The 27,498-nt window shown below is 42.8% G+C and overlaps 2 protein-coding genes across 2 annotated transcripts in view; both read left to right on the top strand.

The window, feature by feature from the left end:
- The first annotated feature begins 274 nt into the window (after nt 1-274).
- Nucleotides 275-11,269, top strand: LOC116988222 (V-type proton ATPase subunit d 1-like). Its single transcript, XM_033044777.1, has 8 exons — nt 275-450; nt 3,483-3,654; nt 4,063-4,241; nt 6,642-6,721; nt 7,795-7,872; nt 9,516-9,692; nt 10,344-10,421; nt 10,815-11,269. Exons 1-8 carry the CDS (start codon nt 324-326, stop codon nt 10,974-10,976), a joined length of 1,053 nt encoding a protein of 350 aa, XP_032900668.1. The 5' UTR covers nt 275-323; the 3' UTR covers nt 10,977-11,269.
- A 3,543-nt stretch (nt 11,270-14,812) lies between these two features.
- The window catches only part of kdf1 (keratinocyte differentiation factor 1), a 33,082-nt gene continuing 20,396 nt past the window's right edge, over nt 14,813-27,498 (top strand). The window contains exon 1 of the mRNA XM_033045103.1: nt 14,813-15,049. The gene's annotated coding sequence lies outside the window, so the exon portion shown is untranslated. The remainder of the gene's footprint in view (nt 15,050-27,498) is intronic.

Genomic DNA, 27,498 nt, shown 5'->3' with positions numbered 1-27,498 from the left:
ATATACATGCAATTAAGCCCAACAGTGCTGCTGCTTACTCTTTGGGGATTACTGTTTCATGTGCAACACGATTCTCTTGTTTGCAAAGAGTGTGTTTTGTAACAACATATGAAGGAAACAAAAGGACAGGGTCCCCAGCAGGTTCAGGGCAGGAATGAGCAATGCCCAACAAAAGATTGGGACAGGTTGTGTACAACACAAACAGACAGAATCATCCACTCACCAAGGATATCACCAAGGGCTTTATTAGCACTGACCTTCAGTTTGAGCAGAACCAAGATACAGGAGAGAGGCGCAGCACAGTGACGACTGCAATTTGAACAATGAGCTTCGCAGAGTTTTATTTTAATGTGGACAATGGTTACCTGGAGGGTTTGGTCAGAGGGTTTAAAGGTGGCATCCTGAAGCAAGCAGATTTCCTCAACCTGGTGCAATGTCAGACTCTGGAGGGTGAGTTCCGGCTCTTTTTTCCAGTTCTCTGCCTTTGAATGTTGCTGGGAGTGTTCAATAGATGCCACAAAATCACTCCCTACACTTATAATTAATCACCTGCGGCTTAACTACTGAATATTGGCATGAGTGAGAGGAAATGTAGCTGGGGCAGAATGAAAGGTGGACAGTGTCAGTGGAAGGGAGGGAAGATACTGGGATAGGTGGAAAAGCAAGTAGTGAAGACATGGGACATGCAAAGAGTTATAAATAAGCTGTGTAACTGGGCAAAGCCTTGGCAGATGCAGTATAACAATGGGAAATACTGTATGGGGATATTCACTTTAGTAGGAAGAACACAAAAACAAGAACTACAAATTGAGTTTTGTAGATTATAGAATTGTACTGTATAAAAGGATCTAGGAATTCTTGAACATACGAACAATTAGTGTATAGAAACTCCTGGAAATTGAATGAAAATGGAAGATTGGAAGAAAGGGGAATGAGTAGTGAAGTCTCACTAAATTGATACAGAGCATTGGGGATACCATGCCTGTATACAGTATTGGTGGTCTTTTTTCAAGAGGTATATATTTCCTTGGTGACACTTATGTGTTCACTTGGTTGACTCCTGGGATGAATCGGTTGTATTCTGTTGAAATGTTGTACAGATTGAAAGATTACTCAGTGAAGTTTAAAAGAATGACAGGTTTTCTTACTAAAACTTAGATTCTGAAGGAACTTAACAATGTTAATAGGGGATCTAATGTTAGAATCATGATTCGCCATTTAAAATGGAAGAGAAACGTATCCCCTCAAGGTCGTGTGTCTTTGGAATTCTTTACCTCAAAGAACCATAGTGTCTGGCATCCAAGAAAGAGATTTTTGGTTTTAAGGGCAGTCAAGTGTCAATGGTGAGATGGGGATCTTATAGAAACTTACAAAATCCTTAAGGGGTTGGGCAGGCTAGATGCAGGAAGATTATTCCCGATGTTGGGGAAGTCCAGAACAAGGGGTCACAGTTTAAGGATAAGAGGGAAGTCTTTTAGGACTGAGATGCGAAAATCATTTTTTACACACAGAGTGGTGAATCTGTGGAATTCTCTGCCACAGAAGTTAGTTGAGGCCAGATCATTGGCTATATTTAAGAGGGAGTTAGATGTGGCCCTTGTGGCTAAAGGGATCAGGGGGTATGGAGAGAAGGCAGGGATGGGATACTGAGTTGGATGATCAGCCATGATCATATTGAATGGCGGTGCAGGCTCGAAGGGCCGAATGGCCTACTCCTGCACCTATTTTCTATGTTTCTATGTGAGCAGCCAAAGTGGAGCAGAGGCTAAGATCAGATCAGGTATGATCAGATAGAATGGTGGGACAGTCTTACGGAGACAATGTGTGTAAGAAATAAGCTTTTGCAATTGGGGTCTGAAAGAAGGGTCTCGACCTGAAACATCACCCATTCCTTCTCTCCAGAGATGCTGCCTGTCCCGCTGAGTTACTCCAGCATTTTGTGTCTTGGCTTGAGGAGACGTGTTGCTTATTTCAGGTGCTCTTCAAATTCTCATTGTCTAAATAATTTCTTGTACTACACAAGGCAATAATCATCTCCAACAAGAGTCCAAAACCCTCCCCTGGCAATGGCACTAACAAAGACAAACCCAGACCACCAACATTCTGACAATCACTGGACTAACTAATGGCTGTTGAACAGGCAACAGACTGGTCATCGTGGGGCTCATTTCCTGATTCCCCCAAATTTCCCCCTAAATCAGAAGCATGTTGGATGAAATTTCGACTGCAAAGGATGACCCCACCCGAAATGAAGCAGTCAACTTAACTGGCACCCAAGCCATGTTCCACAGCCATTCTTTAAAATCTCTAGGACATAGATCACCGATCCTTGGGATTGTTCAACTTTCATCAACTACTCTAGTACATGGCCTTCCTAGGTAATGAATGATCTGACTTGCGGAAACCCAACTTTACACAAATTCCATACACTTTAGGCTAGTAGTAATCATAAAATATTTCATGGTATTTATCAATGACTGGATATGGCATATGTTCTTTTAATTTAATTAGTGTTAGGGTGATCATTAAATGAAGTGAAAGAATGATAGCAGGTGTATGTAGAATGACCTGCTATGTAGAATGACATAAGGTTCACTATTGGAAACAGGCATTTCTGATTAATGGATAAATCAGATTATGAACAATATTCAGGTACTGAGACCATATGGTATCCAGGGGCATGTTGGTTGGCATGGACTTGTGGGCCGAAGGGCATGTTTCCACTCTGCATCTCTATAACTAAACCAATATTAATACTATAATACTATAATACTATAATACGTCTGAAGAAGGGTTTCGGCCCAAAACGTTGCCTATTTCCTTCGCTGCTGCACCCGCTGAGTTTCTCCAGCTTTTTTGTGTACCTTCAATATTAATACTAATTAAGCCTTCTTCAGTTCCTCATTCTCTCATTTGTTCTCTGGTATTTCTGACAGATTTGTGGGTCTTTTAGGGAGATGAACACACAACTTCTTTCATTTTGCTGCCATTTTCTTATTTTCCTCTAAGAAATGTCCCCTCACCTGAAATGGACCCACCTTTGCCTTCATTGGTCTTTTCCTTTTACAAGTTCCTGACAAATATCAAAGATCAGGGGAGTTGTAGCAATACCACAAAATATTAATATCAGATCATAATCACATATTTATTAGACAGTGTGTTTCCCACAACATAATAGTAGTCACATTATAATAGGTACAGGTGTAGTTCATTGGATGGAAAGTGTTTTGAAATAACTCAAGGTCAGGCAAACCACTTTCGAAATGCTGGTCTTTATTTTTACTGGGACTAATTGATTCATTAGAGAGAGAAGAGAAGGTTGTTTATTCCTAGGAGCCCATGACAACCTGGTGTTATTTCCACCAAGGATTAACATTTTGGCTTTTAATTAAATGCCATCTAAAGTATTGTATGTATTGAGCAAGGTTTGTTGTGGGTTTAATCCTTGTTTAACTGGAAGCAATCTTGCTGTTTTTCTGCAGACTTGAAGTTCCATCTCCAGAGCACGGACTATGGAAGTTTCCTGTCCAATGAATCTGGCCCTCTCACTGTATCAGTGATCGATGATAAACTGAAACAGAAACTGCTGCTGGAATTTGTCTACCTGAGGAACCATGCGCTGCAGCCACTCACCACCTTCCTGGATTACATCACGTTAGTAACAAGGACTTTGTACTGATTTATTCCAACAGTGACTAAGGGAAGTGACCGCAAACGTGTGTCTGAAAAAATCGCATCTTGTTCATGCAAAAACATATTGACTAGCGAGCAAATAATAAGAGGATAACTAAGTGATTGGCATTGAAGTATGATTGGTTAGCACGCAACAAAAGCTTGTCACTGTATCTCGGTACACATGACAATAAACTAAATGCAAATTCAGTCAATAGCTGGGTTATATTGGGTTGTACTGGACTGCACTGTCTTTGTTTTGGGCTATATTGTATATTAACTTACAATGCTAACCTCCCAAAATCCTTGATTCAGAGCTCAACAATTTTTAAATGTTATCCTTACTAATTGCTACAGAGGTCAATGTTACACATGGCCATTGTTTTAAAGGTACAGCTACATGATTGACAATGTTATCCTGCTGATTACGGGCACACTGCACCAACGTCCCATCTCTGAACTCCTCCCTAAATGCCATCCCCTGGGCAGCTTTGAACAGATGGAAGCCGTCCATATTGCCCAGACTCCGGCTGAGCTCTACAATGCTATCCTGGTTGACACACCACTAGGTAAGAGAAGGCTCGGTGTCTGTGAAATAGGCTGCAGGAGTTCAGCCATGTCTCCAATATTCAACTGACATTTTTTTTTTAATGCAGATGCTGAAAATCCCAAATAATCTAAAATAAAAACAGAAATTGCAGGAAATACTCAGCAGGTCAGGCAGCAAAGGAGACAGTGTAGAGGGCAAGAGTGCTGACAATTCAGGTCAGTGACCCTTCATCAGATTTGTTTGGAGGGCATAAGAATTTAAATGGGAAGCAACAATTGACACCATTTTCGGTTAGGAGTAGATCATTTATTTGTCCATACAAAGCCAATATCTATGAGAATTGAAAAAAGACACAAAGTGCTGGAGTAACTCAGCGGGTCAGGCAGGTGATGTTTCAGGTTGGGACCCTTCTACAGACTGGGCCATGAAACCTTCCTGATGGGGGATGGAGGTGTAAAGGGACTGAACGTTCATGCCGGTATAGATGAGGCAAAGGGGGCCTGGAAACCATGCCAGATCCCCAAAGTCCCCAATTCCCTGAGCTTTCATACATTTATCTCTCCTCCACTTTAAATACTCCCAATGATCTAGCCTTAGCAACACTCTTGGGTAGAAAATTCCAGAGATTCACCACTCTGCAAAAATAAATTCCAGTGTACCTCAGCATTAAATGACCAGCCCATTATTTTGAAATTATGACCCCCCCCCCCCCCCTTTTCCACCCCCCTGCGTTTTGAGACTCAGTGTGAAAACATCTCAATGTCTACTTTATCAAGGCCCCTTAGAAACATAGAAACATAGAAATTAGGTGCAGGAGTAGGCCATTCGGCCCTTCGAGCCTGCACCGCCATTCAATATGATCATGGCTGATCATCCACTCAGTATCCCGTACCTGCCTTCTCTCCATACCCTCTGATCCCCTTAGCCACAAGGGCCACATCTAACTCCCTCTTAAATATAGCCAATGAACTGGCCTCGACTACCCTCTGTGGCAGGGAGTTCCAGAGATTCACCACTCTCTGTGTGAAAAAAGTTCTTCTCATCTCGGTTTTAAAGGATTTCCCCCTTATCCTTAAGCTGTGACCCCTTGTCCTGGACTTCCCCAACATCGGGAGCAATCTTCCTGCATCTAGCCTGTCCAACCCCTTAAGAATTTTATAAGTTTCTATAAGATCCCCTCTCAATCTCCTAAATTCTAGAGAGTATAAACCAAGTCTATCCAGTCTTTCTTCATAAGACAGTCCTGACATCCCAGGAATCAGTCTGGTGAACCTTCTCTGCACTCCCTCTATGGCAATAATGTCCTTCCTCAGATTTGGATCCTTAGGATCTTGTGTTCCAATAAAGCCATCCTCGTTCTTCTAAGCGCAAAAAAAACCCCAGACCCAACCTGTTTAGCATCTCTTGATAAGGTGCTGGAGTAACTCAACGGGTCAGGCAGGTGATGTTTCAGGTTGGGACCCTCTCAGCCCAGCAATTAGTCAGTTGAATCTTTTTTGGATTGCCTTCTATGCTACTATATCACTGCTTTGATAAGGGAACCAAAACTGCGCACAGATTTCCAGGTATGACCTAATCGACACCTGTAATATTGTAAGAAAACATTCCTATTTCTACACTCCAAACCCTTTGCAGTAAAGGCTAAACTGCCACCTGCTTCTTGCTGCTTTGTGTGTTGTCTCTCTGTACTCTCTCATTTGCACTCTCCCATTTCATTGTACGGCGTTTTACTAATTTAAAAGCAATAATGGGAATCAAATATAAATTATATTTGTCAAATCATCCTTAGTCATCAGGAGTTATGGAAAGGGGTACACAATTAAAAAGCTGTGTTTCCACTATTAATTCATGCTAATATATTGAATAAATGAAATAGTGAAAGCACGCATTTTCCTTTTGCTGATCATGTCTTCATGTTTTCTGTTAGTCTTATTCACACTCTTAAAAATATTCTGTACTCTGTGAAAACACTTCTTATTTGTCATTTGCTAAGAGTAGCTACATTCTCACAGCCTTCAATTCAAATGTCTTAACACTTTTCTGCCTAAGCTTATTCACTCGTCGTTCCTTCCAACCGTTTCCTATTTTGCAGCCACAAGTTTCGAACTTATCAGGAGGCTGAGAGTCTCAGTGGGTCTAGGTCCACACATAAGGCACAGAACCCCCTCACAGTTTGACTGGTCAGTACAAGAAGCCGTCTCTGTACAGCTGATCAATGCAATGGACGACGTGTTTTTCCATGTGACTGCTCTGTGCGGGTATTGTCCTGTGTAACTAGTCAGTGCAGGGGGTCGGGAGCCTTCTTGTGGTCCCCAGCTCATTCTAGCTCTGTCACAGAATACACTTGTCATTAAACCATTTTTCTAGTGGTGTTGGTATGATTACACTGAACATTAATTTTCTGATTTTCATTCCTCAGCTTCCTTCTTCCAAGACTGCATCTCAGAGAATGACCTGGATGAAGTCAATATTGAAATATTACGAAACAAACTTTACAAGGTAACAGCTGCAGAGTGAGGGGTAGATTAGTTCATAAATTCATAAGTTATAGGAGCAGAATTAATCCATTCGGCCCATCAAGTTTACTCCTCCATTCAATCATGGCTAATCTATCGTTCCCTCGCAACCCAATTCTCATGCTTTCTCTCCATAATCCCTGATGTCCGTACTAATGAAGATACATTCCAGCATGTAATTCTTCCAGGTGTATGTTATTTTATTTAAACCGCCCTTGAATCCTAGAATAGAATACAGTCTATCATTCACACTGAGGGAAATGGACAGAGAATGGTTCGGGTTGGGACTCTTCTTCAGTCTCTTGTGTCTCTTCTAAAGAAGACGTCGGGTATGCTTGCCTTCATTGGTTGAGTATAAGATACAGGAGGTTACAATGCAGCTTTATAAAACTTTAGTTAGGCTGCATTTAGAGTATCGTGTGCAGTTCTGTTCACCTACTCACAGGAAGAATGTGGAGGGTTTGCAGAGGGGGCAGAAGAGGTTTAATAAAATGCTGCCCAGATTGGAGGGTATTACCTATGAGGGGAGGTTGGACAAACCTGGATTGTTAGCTTTGGAACGTGAGAGATTGAGGGGAGACCTAATAGAAGTATGTAAAATTATGAGAGGGTAGACAGTCAGAAACTTGTTCCAGGGTGGAAATGTCAAAGACAGAGGGCATAACTTTAAGGTCAGAGGAGAGAAAGTTTAAAGGAGATGTGCAGGGCAAGTTGTTTTTTTACACGGAGTGAGGTAGGTGCCTGAAATGTGCTGTTGGGGTGATGTTGGTGGAAGCGAATATGACAGTGATGTTTAACAGACATTTGGATATGCAGGGAATAAAGGGATATGGACCACGTGCAGGCTGAGTGGATTAACCTAGCATCATGTTCGGCACCGACGGGGACCGAAGGGCCTGTTCCTGTGCTGTAATGCTCTATGTTTGATGTTCCATTCACTCTCAGTGTTATTCCATGTAAAACCATGTGAATTCCAAGTTAAATTAAATTTTATCTGACATTGCTAAGACCTCATCTATGATTTCCTGCTCACGAGCTGATACTTTGCTGTTTCAGGCTTATCTCGAATCGTTTTACAGCTTCTGTAAAGAGCAAGGTGGGCAGACGGAACAGGTGATGTGCCCCATACTGGAGGTAGGAACAGCAACAACTTCCACTGAGTGGGTTTATCTGTAAAGTACAGCCTCGTGGGCCTGAATCCATTCAGTTGGTTGTTAAGGCGTTGAAACAAGTAGGGGCTTGAGTTTGAATACATCACAGAAGTGTCTGCTATGGCCAGTGGACCTTTCTGTGGGGGTGGGGATGCTTTAAAGATTCTCCATGCCTTTCACATGACTCTAGAACAAGTATTGTCCAACTCTGAGTCTGTGTTTGGGGGTTTGAGACAGGCTAAAACAATAGTTTTGCAAAACATAATTGTGGAGATTGACAAATGTGGTCAAATATCATCTGGTATCTTATTCAAAGAACAGCAGGTACAGGGAGCTAAGTAATTGCTTCTCTTTTGTTCATTTAAAAAACTATGCTCAGGTAAACTACATATTAAAATTATTATCAATAAACGCACCATAAAAAACATGCTGTCAGGATGCATTACAACCTGGTTTGGCAAATGCTCTTCCAAAAACCGCGAGAAATTGCAATGAGTTGTAGATACGGTCCAGTCCATCACACAGACCAGTTTTCATACACCCCCCCCCTTCGACTACACAACATGCTGTCTCGGGAAAGCCCCCAACATAATCAAGGACCACTTACAACCTTGTTATTCCATCTTCTCAACTCTTCCATTGGGCAAAAGTTACAAAAGCTTGAAGGTACATGCCACTGGATTCAGGAACAGCTTCTTCCCCGCTGTTATCAGCTTACTGAACAAACCTCTCATAAACTAAGGGTGTTGTCCTCATCTCCCAACCTACTTCACTGTGACCTTGCGCTTTGTTTTTTACCTGCACTTTATCTACAGCTGCAACACTGTAATGCTGTAACAATATATTCTGCATTCTGTTTTTTTCTTCCTGCACAACCCATTGTGCGTGTGTCTGGCTTGATTGTAATCAAGTGTAGTATGATTTGACTGAAATTCAAGCAAATTTGTTTACTGAATATCGGTACGTAACAATAATAAACCGATTAAATGGAGAACAAATTGTGATGATACTATTCCACGTAGCAATTTACAACAAAAGGGAGGATTGTTGGATGGTGATCTTATTCCTATTCAGAAAGGGAGTGAAAGGTTCAGGGAACTAAAGACCAGTCGTTTAATAACAATGGTTCTAAAATCTTTACTGAAAGATGTGACAGAAAAACATACAAGGGCAGAAAATGCAACAACGACTAAAAAAGGGATGTTCATGCTGCATCAATAATATTGAACTCTTTAAAACAATCGAGCAGATATAAGTTATGTCAAATTGTGAATTTCCAAAAAGGCTTCAAAAATTACCTGACAATAGACCCAGTTCAGTGTATCAATGTGCAGGGAGAAGAAGAGAAAGCATTGACTATAAAATGGGGAATAAAGGATTCTCTGAAACAACCAGAAGTGCTGTTCCACGGTAATCAGTGCAGGACTCACTCTTGCTCTAAGCAACATAACAAATACAGAAGCAGAAATATTTCCCTCAATCTACTCTGCCATTCAGCACCAAATAGCATAAATACAGGCCTAGAGCATTTGGGCCAAATGTCATATTTTGGCGTTGTGCTTTTTGTGACTAACCACAGTCACATTCTAGGGGTCAATCTTACTTCTCAGTAACTTCTCCTTCTAGTTTGAAGCTGACCGCCGTGCATTCATCATCACCCTGAACTCCTTTGGCACGGAGCTGAGCAGAGAGGTCCGGTCGGCCCTGTACCCTTGCTGTGGGCGGCTGCATCCTGATGGTTTAGCTGTCTTGTCCAATGCTGAAGACTTTGAGCACGTGCGTGCCGTGGCTGAATATTATGCGGTATGTTGTCTTCCTGATACTTCAGCTCCTGTTGATCGAGCATTGATTCGCGTGACTATGCGCAACAGTTACAATTCAGCCCATGGCCACTGGCGGTTGTCAGGGTGAAAGACAAAGACCTCGGCCCCAGTCAGGGAACCATAGCGTGCTGGTCTGTCCAAATGTCTGTGAGAGCAGTCTTTACTTTCAGTGGGAGCTGAGAGAGTCTCCGGGAGAGTGATGGGGAGGTTGGATGGATCTCAATGACTGGGGAGTGAGAGTATTGCTCTTTTTAACTTGGGTCAACTGCTGTGAAAGCATTGGCAAAGAGTTGCCCACTGTCTGCCTGTCCCTGACCATTATGGCATTGTTTTATGTTACAACAACCTGTCGGTCAGCAGCAGAATCTCATCACATAAGGATCAACCTGCAAAGACCCAGGGTTCTTCTAAAATGTTACCCCTCTTCAGCCAAGACCAGCAAAACCTCTTCCGGTAAGATCAGCGCCGTGTATCTTTCAGCTTCCTCCCAATCTGTGGTGTTCTCCCACCCTCTGGCCTCTTGCCCATGTTGTTTGGCAGTCACTGTCAATGGGCAGGATTCCAGGCCTGATTGGATCTGCTGATTAGCCCCAGATTGTATCTGTCTCTCACCATCCTTCTGTATCCACAGGAATATAAATATTTGTTTGAAGGTGCGGGGAAAAATTCTGATGAGAAGACCCTCGAGGATAAGTTCTTTGAATATGAGGTAAAGGCTCTAATTGGGCTGCTCATCCCCTTGCGCGCACGTTTTTCTTAAACTCCTTGAGCCAACCCTTCCCCTCCCTACTGTGTCCACTCTCATCCCCAAACTCCCTTTTACTGCTCGTGACAATAAACTAAACTCATGTGACCCTTCCTCCCGATTCATGTCCATTTCCCTCCAGAGATGCTGCCTGACCTACTGAATTATTCCAGCGCTTCATATTGTATTAAAGATTCCAGCATCTGCTGCCCCTAATAATCCAGGTTAAGCACAGGGGCTATTGGCTGAGGAAACAGACCCCCATATAACTGACGCACTTACCCAGGGCAATGTGTACCTATTTACTGCACTCACACCTTTTCCGAACAGTAACGCTTTCATGTTCTCACTCCTCAGGTGAAGCTCAACATGCTGGCGTTTGAAAGCCAGTTTCACTTTGGTGTGTTTCACGCGTACATGAAGCTGAAGGAGCAGGAGTGTCGGAACATTGTGTGGATCGCAGAGTGTATTGCCCAGAGACATCGTGCTCGCATCGACAACTACATCCCCATATTCTAACTACATCGGAGCAGATCTGATGTTACCAACTCTGTAACATGTACCAAGCAACTGATGCTCAATCACAAGCCGCAGTAACTTACACGAGTAACCTCCTTCCCAATAAACTTGAAGTCATCTACTCTTTGCTCTTCACCTGAGTTGCCCCCAGTAATCAACCTTTAGTCATTTGCTTGTCTTCATGGTCAATCCAGGGGGGAGTAGTTCCAGAGTGGAACTCAAATTTCACTTTATCTTAGATTAGATTCCTTTATTGTCATTCAGACCTTTCGGTCTGAACGAAATTTCGTTGCCTGCAGACATACATATAATAATAAATAACAAAACACACAATAAACACAAATTAACATCCACCACAGTGAGTTCACCAGGCATCTCCTCACTGTGATGGAGGCAAAAGTCTTAAAGTCTCTGTCTCTTCCCTCCTTGTTCTCCCTCTGCACTGAGGCGATCCAGGCTTCCGTTGTTGTGACTCCACCGGACTTAATTGGTACATGTGACAATAAACTGACCTTGAAACCTTGAAATAATGGGTGATGTGCAATCTTAATAATATGCTCAGTCACGATTCTGTCTGCTTTACTGAATTCTGCAATGTTGCTTGCTCACAGAATGATTTGTTGCTCAAGACTGCAATATTGGATTGGATGTACGCAGCCACGAGTGTCCAATCAAAAAGGAGAGTTAATCCTTGTGCACCAAACTATTAAAAATGAATTGATACCCTCAGTAAGATACTTTTTGAATTATGTGTAAAGTAACACACAACAGTGTCTGAGTCAAAATAACAGTGTCACATAATAGTGTCAGTGTCTGGTCATGATTGGGATTGACGTACTGCCCAGTTACACTATACATTGGGACTGTCATAGTGTCTCATCGGTGCTGTGTAATGGGATTGCTATGATTCCCAATCAATGCCAAGGTAGGATAATTATTCTTCACAATGTGACAATGCATGAAAATGGATTAAACATCGCCAGGAACGTAGGTCTGTTACAATGTGCCAATGCAGGTCAATGGATTCCTCACGTAAGCCAAGTGAAGGGCAATGGATTCATCACATTATGGCATTGCTGGAAGATGAGACCGCCATGCTTTGCAAATGCAGCTGTATGCAATTATGATGTTGCACTTAATACACATTTTTTTATTGGAGAGATACTACTATCAACTGGTAAAAGGCAAAATTAAATGATTCACACTCTCAACTAGAAAGACAAAGTATTAGCCCAATATCAAGACATGATATGATCAGTCGTAGACTTGTGGTATCCAGCTTTCTCTGAATGTTCTGGGGTTTGATAAGGCGTTATACTTGGTTTGGGGAACCACTTCTCTCCTATTCCCTCAGTTCTCCTCTATCGTGACAATGCCACATCAGTTAGTTGGTCTCGGCTTGACCCACTACAAATGTTGTTGTCCCAATACAGGTTGACTATTGGCTGCAACACTGTCCTCTCCATTATTCACTTCAGCGTTTATGCCGCATCCTAGTTGTTGGTACTGAGTCAATTAGATACTGAGGTCCATAGGGTACATTCAAGGACATAATTTCTCACATGGATATAGATGTAACCACTTTTATATCTTCTTATCGTAACCTCGGCCTCTAATTTCTTGCTGCAGCCAGCTTTACTCCCCACTGTTGAGGTGTAGAATGTCTTAGAATGAATCTAATGTTTCTTATCTCAGGACACCAATAGGTCAGTCTTATTTGTTCAAATGTATTAGATTTGAGACTTTGGGACTCAGTAGAGTTTGCTAACTTCTCAATTTATCTATGTCACTTAGTGAAGTTGGGAGAATGATACATTGTGGTTTTGTCTCATACCTCATGCTGGTTGGGTTCCAGCCTGTAATCAATCAGTCCTAGAGATTCACTACATCACAGTGGCGTAGCTGGTAGAGCTGCCGTCTCATAGTGCCAGAGACCCGGCTCAATCTTGACCTTGGATGCTCTCTGCGTGGAGTTTGCAGGTTATCCCTGTGGCCCTGTGGATTTCCTCTGGGTGCTCCGGTTTCCTCCCACGTCCCAAAGACGTGCAGGCTTGAAAGTTAATTGGCCTCTGTAAATTGTGTGTTGGGAGTGGATGTAGAAATCTAGAAACAAAGAACTGCAGCTGATGGTTAATATAAAAATATACAGAGTAACTGTGGAGTAACTCAGCAGGTCAGGAGTAATTCAGCAGGTCAGGAGTAACTCAGCAGGTCAGGAGTAACTCCGCAGGTCAGGAGTAACTCCGCAAGTCAGGAGTAACTCCGCAGGTCAGGAGTAACTCCGCAGGTCAGGAGTAACTCAGCAGGTCGGGCAGCATCAAAGATGAATGGAAGAGAAAGTATGATACATAGAACTAGTGTGAACAGGTGATCGATGGTTGGCAAGAACCCGGTGGGCAAAAGGGCATGGTTCCTTGCTCCATCTTTCAATCGATCAATTCATTTAAATTGTTATCAATCTCCTTACATATTTTCTTAACATTCCCAATAACTATCCTTGCATGTGTTCCGACTGAGAACATTGTCTATTCTTCATTCTGGGATGGAGGTTATTCACCTTCTAACGACCACAATCACTGGCACAAAGTGACAAACCATTATCCTGCACTAGCACGGTAATAAATCTGTTACATTATTACCACTGCAGGATACTTGTTCATTACACTATGGCAATATTGGATAATAGGCTCGGGACACTGCCAATGCACACTGTGCACACGCACTATAATGGGTTTGTCAACAAACCACAAGCCATTAGTTAGTTGGCATACTTTACATTTGCCTGGGCTAAGGCAGTTAACTATAACAACACTCAGCTGAACTTTTTTTTTACTCTACCAATAATACCATTCTTTCCTACATAGATAAAAAAAACAATGACTTCTCACTATCCATCCTCCAGCCCCAAGATAAGTCAGACACCAATCAAACAACACCATCCACAGGGATCATACTCATAACTGCTGAGACAGTCATTCTCTCATAAATATACAGTATGAGCGCTTCCAATGCCCCATTCCATTTAATTCCACCCTCTTGATTAGCCTTCAATGGTACTTTTTATTGCCTCAGGTACCTTGGTACAATGAAAATGTTTTTGTTTTACACACAGTTCAATAACAATCTTACTATACATTAGGCACAATCATACTGAAGCACAAGTAGATTACACCGAGGCAATGGGCAAGAGCTGCTATGTTTCCGCTGCCATCTTGAACCCTTCAAATTCATAAATACCTGTAAATGTGGAAAATTCTTCTGCGTGTGTGTTTACTCTGCGATCATGTTGCACAGCAGAGTTATGTGACGTGCCTGTCACAAATATGCAAGAGCTTCAAAGATATAAAAGTTTGCATCACAAGTTTCGCAATTCAGTATGTAAATAGTAAATGCCATCTGGCCTTTTTGGATGAATTCACAAGGATGTCACAACCTCTGTGCCATGATTCTTCCCCCTTCGCTCGTCTATAGTTACCTTGAACCGGTTGCACAGGGTGAAAGTTCAGACCCCCTGCAGGACCAAAGATACTAGAGGTTGGAACCACCTGATCTGTGCCTCTGGTCACTCCACATAAGAGTGGCTGTCACTTGTCCAGGAACTACTCTTCCCTGAAATCACAGTTCAGTCTCCTCCAGCTGGACAGTACTGAGCAGATGTGTTTGCCACCCATATGTTGGTTTTAACTTTCTGCTGTGTGTTTATAATAAATTCTAACTTAAATGGGTTAAACTGAGAACGGTGGGAGGAGGCTAGTGTGCGTGAACAATGTGGATCGAAGAGTCCGATTTTTATGCTGCAAATATTGGGTAATAACTGGAAACATTTGTCCCTTTTACTTTGTGTTTAAGTCAGCGTTTCCTGTTTCGATTTTTTTTCCCCTTCCTGGAGCAGCTGGTGACGTCAGTGCTCACCTAGTGCAGGTGAGGAGCTGCCGGGACGCGGCGGGAGAGACCGGGATCGACAGGGAAAACCGGGCCGGAGAGTGGGCAGCGAGCGGCTTGTAACCCGGAGTGGGCAGCGCGGGTCGCGGGAGGCGACCTCAACGGGGCCTCGCCTCCAGTAGCGTGTTATGGTAAGGATCCGGAAACCGCTGCCCTGCCCCAAGCTCTGGCAAGTTCTCTTGTTGGTGAAAAACTTTTTATTTTTTTCACCCCCATAGGGAAAGTTTAGTAACTCTGGAGTGAGAGAAGCAAAGGGTAACAGGGAGGGAGGGAGAGGAGGCGAATGGGGCCAGTTAGTAAGCGAGAGAGTGAGGGAAGAGTGGAAGAGAAGTTTGGAATGAGATTGGCGAAGGAGGGGAAAAAAAGAAAGTGAACAAGGAAGGTAACAGGAGGGTGAAAGAAAAGGGAGGGAATGGGGAGGAGAGATGCGGGGAGAGAGGCCAGTAGGAAGAATCAAAGAGGGAGTTTGCATTTCTGTAACAGCTTTCAAGATTTATTTTTGCAGCAAATAAAATATATTTAAATTGTAGGCAATATTGTGATGAAGGGAATATGGCATCCAACAGATTGACACAAAGTGCTGGAGTAACACAGCGGGTCAGGCAGAATCTCTGGAGAAAAAAAGATGGGTTTTGGGTCATAACCCTTCTTCAGACCTGTGCACAACAGAACAGATTCATATAAAATATAGGTTACAGAAGGCCATACGACCATCTTGCCCGTGCTGGTTGTGTCAGAGCTACCTGGGCTAATTCTGACCTCCAGCACTGCATTTGTAATGGCTGCTGTAGGCAAAGTATCACCATTTTTTGGGGGCTGCTTGTCTGCCACCTAGAGTAGTCCTGGCCTAGAGATTCTACAAGACAGCAAGGATGTCACATTTATTTTCCAAGGAAGCTTTGAGGAGATCCTTGTGCATTTTCTCTAGCCTCCTGGAAACTGATGTGATGCGAGTCAGAGTGGGGAGCTTGTTCCGTGAGTCTGGTGTTGGGCATGTGGATGGTGTGGCCTGCATTCTGAAGCTTGTGTTGTGTGATCACAGCTGCTGCTCATGACCTTGGCTTGGGAGAGGCTGCTGACCTTGATTGATCAAGGCTGCCAATGGATCTGGATGGTTGTGTGCAAGCAGCATTGTTGTCGCTTCAGTCTTTTCAGATGCCTGTTCTAATTATCCCACAAATTCAGGAGGGCAGGAATGATTGTTGCTCGGTAGAACATGGCTCTTTTTAGCCATTTGGGAAAGTTGATAGGAACACGGGATTAATATAGGATTAGTATAAATGAATTCGGTGGGCTGAAGTGCCTTTTTCCATGCTATATCCCCCGCTGACTCTGATTCTATTCAGTCAAATGTTTTGCTTGTGTTGGAAGTCTGTGATAAATTTTGCTGTCAATGTCTGGCCTTGGGATGACTCTTGATGTGTGGGAACTGATACATATTGACCAAGGGCAATAAGACCATAGCTGATCCCCATCTAACTTCATCCACTTAACTTAATTCTGTAATGTTTCACACCTTTTGGTACTTTTTGAAAAATATATTTATCTCAGTTTTGAAATTTACACCCTGCCAGCTCGTGGGGAAAGTGTTCCAGCTTTCAAGCAGACATTTTGAGTAGGAATCTTTCCAGACTTTGCTGCTCAATAGCCTGACTTTGTAATGATGTAGTTCTGGACTTGGCTCAGTAACCCTGCCTCCCCACCTCCCTTCCCAAAGCAAAAACGTACTTCTCTTTATCCTATCAGTTTCTTTAATCATCTTTAAACACTTCAACCAGATCATCCTTTAATCTGCTCAACTCGTTTGTAAGTACAAACTCAGTTTTATTTTATTCAGTTCACCCAGGATCATACTATGACTGTAGACGCCAGGAACATTAGGATGGAGAGTGACATTGTTAATTCAGAAACAATGGTTCTGAACTTAAAGAAAGGTAACTTTGAGGGTATGAGACGTGAATTGGCCAAGATTGACTGGCAATTAATTCTAAAAGGGTTGATGGTGGATATGCAATGGAAGACATTTAAAGACTGCATGGATGAACTACAAAAATTGTTCATCCCAGTTTGGCAAAAGAATAAATCAGGGAAGGTAGTGCATCCGTGGATAACAAGGGAAATCAGGGATAGTATCAAAGCGAAGGATGATGCGTACAAATTAGCCAGAAAAGGCAGCATACCAGAGGACTGGGAGAAATTCAGAGACCAGCAGAGGAGGACAAAGGGCTTAATTAGGAAAGGAAAAATAGATTATGAAAGAAAACTGTCAGGGAACATAAAAACTGACTGCAAAAGTTTTTATAGATATGTGAAAAGAAAGAGATTAGTTAAAACAAATGTAGGACCCTTGCAGTCAGAAACAGGTGAGTTGATCATGGGGAACAAGGATATGGCGGACCAATTGAATAACTACTTTGGTTCCGTCTTCACTAAGGAAGACATAAATAATCTGCCGGAAATAGCAGGGGACCACGGGTCAAAGGAGTGGGAGGAATTGAGTGAAATCCAGGTTAGCCGGGAAGTGGTGTTGGGTAAATTGAATGGATTAAAGGCCGATAAATCCCCAGGGCCAGATAGGCTGCATCCCAGAGTACTTAAGGAAGTAGCTCCAGAAATAGTGGATGCATTAGTAATAATCTTTCAAAACTCTTTAGATTCTGGAGTAGTTCCTGAGGATTGGCGGGTAGCAAACGTAACCTCACTTTTTAAGAAGGGAGGGAGAGAGAAAACGGGGAATCACAGACCAGTTAGTCTAACATCGGTAGTGGGGAAACTGCTAGAGTCAGTTATTAAAGATGGGATAGCAGCACATTTGGAAAGTGGTGAAATCATTGGACAAAGTCAGCATGGATTTACAAAAGGTAAATTATGTCTGACGAATCTTATAGAATTTTTCGAGGATGTAACTAGTAGCGTGGATAGGGGAGAACCAGTGGATGTGGTGTATCTGGACTTCCAGAAGGCTTTCGACAAGGTCCCACATAAGAGATTAGTATACAAACTTAAAGCACATGGCATTGGGGGTTCAGTATTGATGTGGATAGAGAACTGGCTGGCAAACAGGAAGCAAAGAGTAGGAGTAAACGGGTCCTTTTCACAATGGCAGGCAGTGACTAGTGGGGTACCCCAGCTATTTACAATATATATTAATGATCTGGATGAGGGAATTGAAGGCAATATCTCCAAGTTTGCGGATGACACTAAGCTGGGGGGCAGTGTTAGCTGTGAGGAGGATGCTAGGAGACTGCAAGATGACTTGGATAGGCTGGGTGAGTGGGCAAATGTTTGGCAGATGCAGTATAATGTGGATAAATGTGAGGTTATCCATTTTGGTGGCAAAAACAGGAAAGCAGACTATTATCTAAATGGTGGCCGACTAGGAAAAGGGGAGATGCAGCGAGACCTGGGTGTCATGGTACACCAGTCATTGAAAGTAGGCATGCAGGTGCAGCAGGCAGTGAAGAAAGCGAATGGTATGTTAGCTTTCATAGCAAAAGGATTTGAGTATAGGAGCAGGGAGGTTCTACTGCAGTTGTACAGGGTCTTGGTGAGACCACACCTGGAGTATTGCGTACAGTTTTGGTCTCCAAATCTGAGGAAGGACATTATTGCCATAGAGGGAGTGCAGAGAAGGTTCACCAGACTGATTCCTGGGATGTCAGGACTGTCTTATGAAGAAAGACTGGATAGACTTGGTTTATACTCTCTAGAATTTAGGAGATTGAGAGGGGATCTTATAGAAACTTACAAAATTCTTAAGGGGTTGGACAGGCTAGATGCAGGAAGATTGCTCCCGATGTTGGGGAAGTCCAGGACAAGGGGTCACAGCTTAAGGATAAGGGGGAAATCCTTTAAAACCGAGATGAGAAGAACTTTTTTCACACAGAGATTGGTGAATCTCTGGAACTCTCTGCCACAGAGGGTAGTCGAGGCCAGTTCATTGGCTATATTTAAGAGGGAGTTAGATGTGGCCCTTGTGGCTAAGGGGATCAGAGGGTATGGAGAGAAGGCAGGTACGGGATACTGAGTTGGATGATCAGCCATGATCATATTGAATGGCGGTGCAGGCTCGAAGGGCCGAATGGCCTACTCCTGCACCTAATTTCTATGTTTCTATGAACTGCAAATGGTGGAATATCATGTAGAACACACAGTGCTGGAGTAACTCATTGGGACAGGCAGCATCTCGGAAGGACATGAATTGGTGATGTTTTGGTTCAGGACCATTCTTCAATCTGAAGAGGGTCCCACACAAAATATCACTATCCGTATCCTCCAGAGATGATGCCTAATCAATTGAGTTACTTCCAGCACTTTGTCACACTTTAACTGTTTTAGTGAATTTGGTTTTGTGATTTCAGTCCTTGAACTCTCTATGACCCATGGTTTTGGGTTACTTGACATTTACGAAATAACTAGATTTGGTTCCTTTACCTGAATGATCATGTGTCCAAAGTTACAAGCAGGCCACGTTTCCAGGTGATATTTCATTTGGAGGAGCTTAGCTCAGGGTTCTGGTGAGTCAGTGTGGATGAAGTCATTGAGGCTCAGTTAAGATTGGCCACGCGTGCTGTGGAGCATGAACTCTTGGTATCATTGCTAGCCTGTACATGGCTAGACAGTCTGTGCCCCAACTCCCGTTTTATTTCTAAGAATAACTCTGACCCTCCACTCCTCCACCCACTATTCCTCTGGCAGCTCCAGTTGTCCAATGTTTTAGTGTTTAAGAAGGAACTGCAGATGCTGGAAAATCGAAGGTAGACAAAAGTGCTGGAGAAACTCAGCGGATGCAGCAGCATCTATGGAGCGAAGGAAATAGGCAACGTTTCGGGCCGAAACCCTTCAATCCATTCACTTAGTGTTCTAGCCACAACATGGGGGCAATTTCTTCAAAGTTACACTTGTAGAAGCATTATTTCTATCCACACTTTAAGTTGAATTAACTTGAACACCTCTGAATAAAATCTCTTGGACGCAAATATGTAAAAGTAATTATGCCGCTGCCTTCAAAATGCAGGATGCCCAGCCTGACGTGGAAAGAGATGCAGCATACTCACTAGATCAAATATCAATTTGTGCCGAAACGTTGCCTATTTCCTTCCCTCCATAGATGCTGCTGCACCCGCTGAGTTTCTCCAGCACTTTTGTCTACGTCCAATGTTTTAGGACTGGACGGTGTCACTCTTCACAGTAGAACAGAAACAGACCATATGATTTGGCTAGTTTATGTTGGAATTTGGTCTATACAAGCCTCTTTCCATCGCTAATCCGTTAATCCTGCCATCATCTCCTGCTATTCCTTTCACCTTCTGTATATTTAGCTTTCCATTAAACGTGCCTGGGCTCTATTCCTTTGCTGCTCTGTGTAACAGTGGTTTGCATGTCTCTGGGATAATACGTTTCCCTTGAACTCCTTACTGGACTTTGATATTCATTGTCTTGTATTTATAGCAAAGTAATTTCAAACCTTCTGTAAATGTAAAGATCTACATCATCCCACCTGAACCTGTACATTATCAAAAATCCCTGAACTTCTTTTTTTTTTTAGAATAATGAGCCTGATAGCATAGCCTCAATGTTCCATTTTTATTCTAAGATGTATTTTTTGTCTGGAACAGAAACATGTATGGCAGGGAACAATGCCGTGTTGGGGCAAAATGTCAGTGGCTGCCAGTTTTCGGGAGAGCCCGCTGTCAGACTAAACTGCCACATGTCCAACCATTTGGAATGTGGCAATGTCACCTTGACTCCTCTCTTTGCTTTTTGAACATAGAACATAGGCCTGTTCCGATGCTGTACTGTTCTATCAGCCCACAATGTCTGTGCCGAACATAATGCCAGGTTCAACTAATCTCTTTTGCCTCCACATGATCCATTTCAAAGAGTCAAGAGTATTTAATTGTCAGCTGAACTGGCAACAGAACAATGAACTGCCTTCTGTAGCCTTGATGTTGGTGTTCAACTTTGTTAGACTATATGAATAATTTTCTCGAGGCTGTTACTAATATAACAGGAGTGAAACCAGCTGAAATATTAAAGGAATTGTTTGAAATAATGACGTCCTGATGCTCAGGTACTGCTTCCTGCCATACGTCCTGAATGGCCACAGTTCCATCATTACACATCAGAGTGTGAGCCTGCAATGACCCTAGTCCTGATGGCATTGAGCAGTAGGGAGAAAAATGAAGTCTCTGGGTTACAACGGGGACCACACATCAAAAAGTGCTTGTGTAAGTAATGAGGGTGTGAAAGATGCTTTATAAATGTAAAAGGTTCTTTGTTTCCAAAGGTTCTTTGAGTATCCTTCTTCAAACACTAGGAACATGTAAGTGTTGTGTATCTGCAATAACAGTTGAACATGTGTGGAAGGTGAAATGGGTCGGGTACATTACTGGAGAGAAACGGATGACTGCAGAAACAGTGACTGCAGATCCTTGAATCTGGAGCTAAAAACAAACTGCTTGAGAACTTGGGGAAAGGACAGTCGCTGTGTCGGGTCGAGACCCTTCCTCAGGACAGTTTCATTTTTGCTCCAGCTAACTTTTCAATGTGACCGCCTTTCATGGGTCTAGCAATGTAATTGTTGTCTGTGTCCTGCTTGTTGTCTGTATCAGTGACGGAAGAATAGAGAGGCACTTTTCATTGTTTCGTTTGACAGGTAGATTTGATATTGACGGAGCCTAAAGATTGCTTGTTTAATAATATCAGAAGGACATGAGATTTTCAATAATGTCTCTGTGACAGAATGGAACTTTAACTGTTGAATATAACAACATCAAGGCAGTAACTGAGTGTCTTCAGTCGGTTTGGAACAAGATTGGAGATGATGCAGGGACATCTGACTGTCCCAAGCTAATTTTATTGTGCATCCGTTATATGATGTTGAAATTAATTGTACACAAAGTGAGTCTGTGCCTGAAGTGGGTGACTCTTTGGTCTCTGAGTTAGATGGATGTGGCTCATGTTTCAATACAGATCAGGGCTGTACTGAGAACTGACTGCATTGTCCCTGATGAGAAATCGAACAAAAGCCGTGCATTGAAGTAAGAAGTCTCAGTCCCCATCTTATAAAAATAATGAAGCTTAACTCGCCAACTGAATATGTGTGCATATATTAACATTATTCAGTTGTATGATAGTACAGTACAAAGGTCTGACCTCTGACCCATCAAGTATGTACCAGTTCTTTGATAGACCAATCCAGTTAATTCGTCTTCCTGACTCTTTCCTCGTATCCTTTGGTTAATTTCTCAGCCCAACCATTCACAGTTCAGAAATCTACTGTTAAATCTATAACCACTTCCTATGAAACTCCGCGCTTCAAATCCCAACCATTTGTTTTGGGGGGTTTTTCTCTCTGTTCTCCCTTATTATTTTGCCAATCACCTTCGATCTGCACACTCTTATTACCAACACTTAAACCATTGCAAATAGTTTCCCTTAATTTAACCTGTATTAACCTTTTGTGATTTTAAACAGCTTCTGGATTGCTGTGCTATGAGGGACAGCAATTGCAGTTCTTTCTGGCAGTCCACAGATTATAGATCGAGAGATGTGTACTCCATTCTCACTCGAACCCTTCGAGTTAATCCTATGTTGTTCTCTCCCAAATCTCCACCCCTTCTTAAAATGTGATCCCCAGCGTTAGGCATCAGTGGGAGCCGAGTACTCTATATATTTATGCCATTTGTACTCTGCCTCTGTTTATGATAATGATATATTATGGAGATAAGGAGGAATGTTTTTAGCCAGAAGGTGGTGAATCTGTGGAATTCATTGCCACAGAGGGCAATGGGAGCCAAGACATTGGGTGTTTTTTTAAAGCAGAGGTTGATAGGTTCTTGATTAATATGGGCATCAAAGGTTACGGGGCGAAGGCAGGGGAAATAGTTCAACTGTGATCGAATGGCAGAGTAGACTCGATTGTCCAAATGGCCTAATTCTGCCCCATGTCATGGTCTTATAAACCCAGAACCTCGTGTTCATTATTGACTCATGTGTTAGCATACTGCTACTTTCTAAGATTTAAACAGAGGCTTCTAAGTCTTCTAAAATGGTGTCATTTAATTTCTAGTTTTCTCTCTGAGTACATGACACCTTGCAGTTTTACATTGAATTTCATCTGTCAGATGTTCACTACTCAATCAGCCCAAAAGGACACTTAATGGGTCCACAGGTAGCAAGTGACCCGCTGGTTCATTTGTTTCAGCCACCGACAGAGGTTGTTTGTGTAATTGTTGCACTCTGAGTCTGTGAATATGACACAAAACTAATCTAGAACGAGTGGTGATGAGGATGCAGAGATACTTCATGCGATATAGACAGACAGGGAGTGGGCTACAACATGTCAGAGCTCAGTGTTGACAATTGTGCTAAAAAAAATCACAGAAATGCTGAGGATTTTTGATATGGTGAGTGATTGGGAAATGTCAGTGTTCAAAGTGACCTGGATATCCTTGATCAAAAGATACTGACAACTATCACTTGGAGTCTGCAGGCAGTTATCTGTGTCCACTGCAGAATACTAGAAATAGACTTGTACTGTGTGGAATGACCATTGTGCTGTGTGGGATAGATTGCTAACATAACATTAGAGTGGCACAGAGGTGCAGCTGGTAGAGCTGCAGCCTCAGCGCCAGAGGCCAGCAGGTTGGATCCTGACCTCGGATACTCTCTGTGTGGAGTTTGCACGTTCTTCCTGTGACAGTATGGGTTTTCTCCCGATGCTCAGGTTTCTTCCCATATCCCAAAGAAGTCCAGGTTTGTAGGTTAATTGGCCTCTGTAACATTGCCTTTGGTGTGCAGGGAGTGGATGTGAAAGTGGAATAACATGAAAACAGTGTGATCAATGGTCGGGGTGTTGTTGTTGGGACAAAGTGTCTGGTTCTATGCTGTATCTTTCAATCAGTTCAATCAATAACCTGCAACTCAAAGGTGAACATTCATGACAAATTCTGGGCATTCAGCAAGACTACAAACATTCCTCCACAATCAGCAGCCCCCTATCCTGGCACAACCCTTGAACTGTTGTTGCTATTGTGCTAGAGAAATAACCCCATTCAATGAATAGTTCAGAAAGCCATCCCATGAGAAAAACGCACACAAGTAGGCTACTTGACCTCCTCTTTGCTTTGTCATTCAATACGATTGTGGCTAATATTTTATATGGTTGCCACTTTGTACATTAACCCCATACCTCATGGCTCTGGTAATGTCTAAATAGCTCTTTGTTGAATATAAGTAATCAAACATCCATAGCCGTCTTTGGTAGAGAATTTCAAAGATTTGGTATCCTCTGCAGGAAAAAAGTTATTTTCATCCCTCAGCTGAATGACCACCCTTTGTAACGGGATGCCAACCTGCTTGAGCTGTACCAGAGGTTACATGGAGGCTGAACAGCCAAGGCTGTTTGCAATGCACAGCATGTGATCCCACACATAATGCATCAGATCAAAGCTCTGCTGTCTTGCTACATTTAGTCATGAGTGTATGTGGATATTAAAATAGTTAACAGGAGGCTTTGAGAACATCCCCTCTTCAGTAATGGTGGGGAATCAGCATATAAGTGCCAAAGGCAAAGCTAAAGCATTTGTAGCCATTTTCAATCGATAGTGCTGGATGGAGGGTCTACTGTGACTTCCTCTGTTCATTCCTGTCAATCTGGAAGTCAGGGTGGACACAAAATGCTGGGAGTAACTCAGCGGGTGAGGCAGCATCACTGGAGAGAAAGAATGGGCGACGTTTTGGGTCGAGACCCTTCATCAGACTGGTGATCGCATTTATTTATCGCAGTCGCTGCCTCAAAAAGGCTGGCAGTATCATCAAAGACCCACACCATCCTGGCCACACACTCATCTCCCTGCTACCTTCAGGTAGAAGGTACAGGAGCCTGAAGACTGCAACAACCAGGTTCAGGAATAGCTACTTTCCCACAGCCATCAGGCTATTAAACCTGGCTCGGACAAAACTCTGATTATTAATAACCACTTTCTGCTATTTGCACTTTATCAGTTTATTTATTCATGTGTGTATATATTTATATCATGGTATATGGACACATTTATCTGTTTTGTAGTAAATGCCTACTATTTTCTGTGTGCTTAAGCAAAGCAAGAATTTCATTGTCCTATCAGGGACACATGACAATAAACTAACTTGAACTTGATCCAGAAGTCAGGTTAGTTTAGATTAAATTAGAGATACAACATGGAAAAGCCCTTCGACCCACCATGCCGACCAGCAATCACCCATACACTAGTTTATCCTACACGTTTGGGACAATATACCAAAGCCAATTAACTAATAAACCTGCATATCTTTGGAACTTGGGAGGAAACTGGAGCACCCGGAGAAAATCCATGTGGACACTGGGAGAATGGACAAACTCTGTACGGACAGCACCCTTTGTCAGGATCAAACTTGGACTCTGTAAGGCTGTAACTTCTCCGCTGAACCAAGATGTTCCAGAACAAGGGGTCACAGTTTAAGGATAAGAGGGAAGTCTTTTAGGACCGAGATGAGAAAATCATATTTTACACTGAGAGTGGTGAATCTGTGGAATTCTCTGCCACAGAAGATAGTTGAGGCCAGTTCATTGGCTGGATTTAAGAGGGAGTTAGATGTGGCCCTTGTGGCTAAAGGGATCAGGGGGTATGGAGAGAAGGCAGGTATGGGATATTGATTTGGATGATCAGCCATGATCATATTGAATGGCGGTGCAGGCTCGAAGGGCCGAATGGCCTACTCCTGCATTTAGTTTCTATGCTGCCCTGGTCTTTAACCACTTTGTTTCATGCCGTGTAATATTAACGCATAGTTGTGACTATGAAACAATACACTATTCTGTCGAGGCATGAAGACTTTTGCTCCAGATATAGCAGTGTGTCTATTCAGGTTACCACAATGGCACGGATAATTGCTCGTGTATATCCTGACCACAAAAAAAAGCACCAAATCAGTTTAGCTAAATATGATCAGTCTACTGCTAATCGTCAACAACGGGATGGAAGATGCTATCGCTAACTCTGCTATCGAGTGGCCAGTAACCAGCCTGCCAATGCTCCGATTGGGGCTTTGCCAAAACCATTCACTCTGGACCTCTGCAGAGCCTTTTATCTGAATGTGGGCAAATGAACCGAATGCAATAAATCAGGCAAGAGAAACTGTCTTGACGTCAAGGCAAGGTTTGAATGGACACATTGCCAGTGAGTCTTGGTGAAATTGGGCATTAAGGGGAATGCTGTCTGTAACTCTTGCCGTTCCTCGCACAGTGGAAGATGTTTGTGGCTCTGGAGATCAGTGTCTCAACTCCAGTATAGATAGACACAAAATGCTAGAGTAACTCAGCGGGTCAGGCAGCAAGGAATAGGTGACATTTCAGATCGGTACCCTTCTTCAGATCTGACCTTCAGTCTGAAGAAGGGTTCCGATCCGAGATAGTCCGCTGAGTTACTCCAGCATTTTGTGTCTATCTACGGTGTAAACCAGCATCTGCAGTTCCTTCCTACACAATGGCCTACACACATGGTCTCCAAATCTGAGGAAGGACATTATTGCCATAGAGGGAGTGCAGAGAAGGTTCACCAGACTGATTCCTGGGATGTCAGGACTGTCTTATGAAGAAAGACTGGATAGACTTGGTTTATACTCTCTAGAATTTAGGAGATTGAGAGGGGATCTTATAGAAACTTACAAAATTCTTAAGGGGTTGGACAGGCTAGATGCAGGAAGATTGCTCCCGATGTTGGGGAAGTCCAGGACAAGGGGTCACAGCTTAAGGATAAGGGGGAAATCCTTTAAAACCGAGATGAGAAGAACTTTTTTCACACAGAGAGTGGTGAATCTCTGGAACTCCCTGCCACAGAGGGTAGTCGAGGCCAGTTCATTGGCTATATTTAAGAGGGAGTTAGATGTGGCCCTTGTGGCTAAGGGGATCAGAGGGTATGGAGAGAAGGCAGGTACGGGATACTGAGTTGGATGATCAGCCATGATCATATTGAATGGCGGTGCAGGCTCGAAGGGCCGAATGGCCTACTCCTGCACCTAATTTCTATGTTTCTATGTTTCTATCAATTCCAGTATGTTGTTCTTCCTCAGGATAGTATCTGCAGCCCTTTTATCATCAGCTGCTTCCTCTATGATTCTTCCATTGTAAGGGGTTGGACACGTAACCCCAGCTACAGGAGCCAGTGGGAGGCAGGGATGTTCTGTGGTGACTGATTCACCTCCTTCCCACAAAGCATTTTAACTACAGTACCTACAAGGCACAAGTCAAACAATGTTTGTCCAATAGTTGCTTCCCAACTGTTATCAAGCAACTGAAGTATCCTATCACCAACTAGAGACCAGTCCTGACCAAAGATTATAGAGCAGAGCAAGATGCGCTACTCTGCGAAAAAAGCGTAGTATGACATGGGTATGACATGACGCCATTTTATTGAGCTACAATTTACAATGATATTATCTAAATATATGAAGTGATAGATGTTATATAAAACACTGTTCCCTACAAAACTGATTACACCAAAGATGATAGAGCGGATCAATCTTTGGAACGGATTACACCAAAGATACTAGAGGA

Source organism: Amblyraja radiata, chromosome 27 (genome assembly GCF_010909765.2).
Source record: "Amblyraja radiata isolate CabotCenter1 chromosome 27, sAmbRad1.1.pri, whole genome shotgun sequence".
NCBI lineage: Eukaryota > Metazoa > Chordata > Chondrichthyes > Rajiformes > Rajidae > Amblyraja > Amblyraja radiata.
Note: the sequence above shows the minus strand (reverse complement) of the source record. Positions and strands in the feature narration are given on the sequence as shown.

Coding starts and splice junctions, on each gene's coding strand:
- LOC116988222 (XM_033044777.1), top strand. CDS start 324: ATGAGCTTCGCAGAGTTTTATTTTAATGTGGACAATGGTTACCTGGAG. Junction 6,722..7,794: donor TACGAAACAAACTTTACAAG/GTAACAGCTGCA, acceptor TTGCTGTTTCAG/GCTTATCTCGAATCGTTTTA. Junction 9,693..10,343: donor CCGTGGCTGAATATTATGCG/GTATGTTGTCTT, acceptor CTGTATCCACAG/GAATATAAATATTTGTTTGA.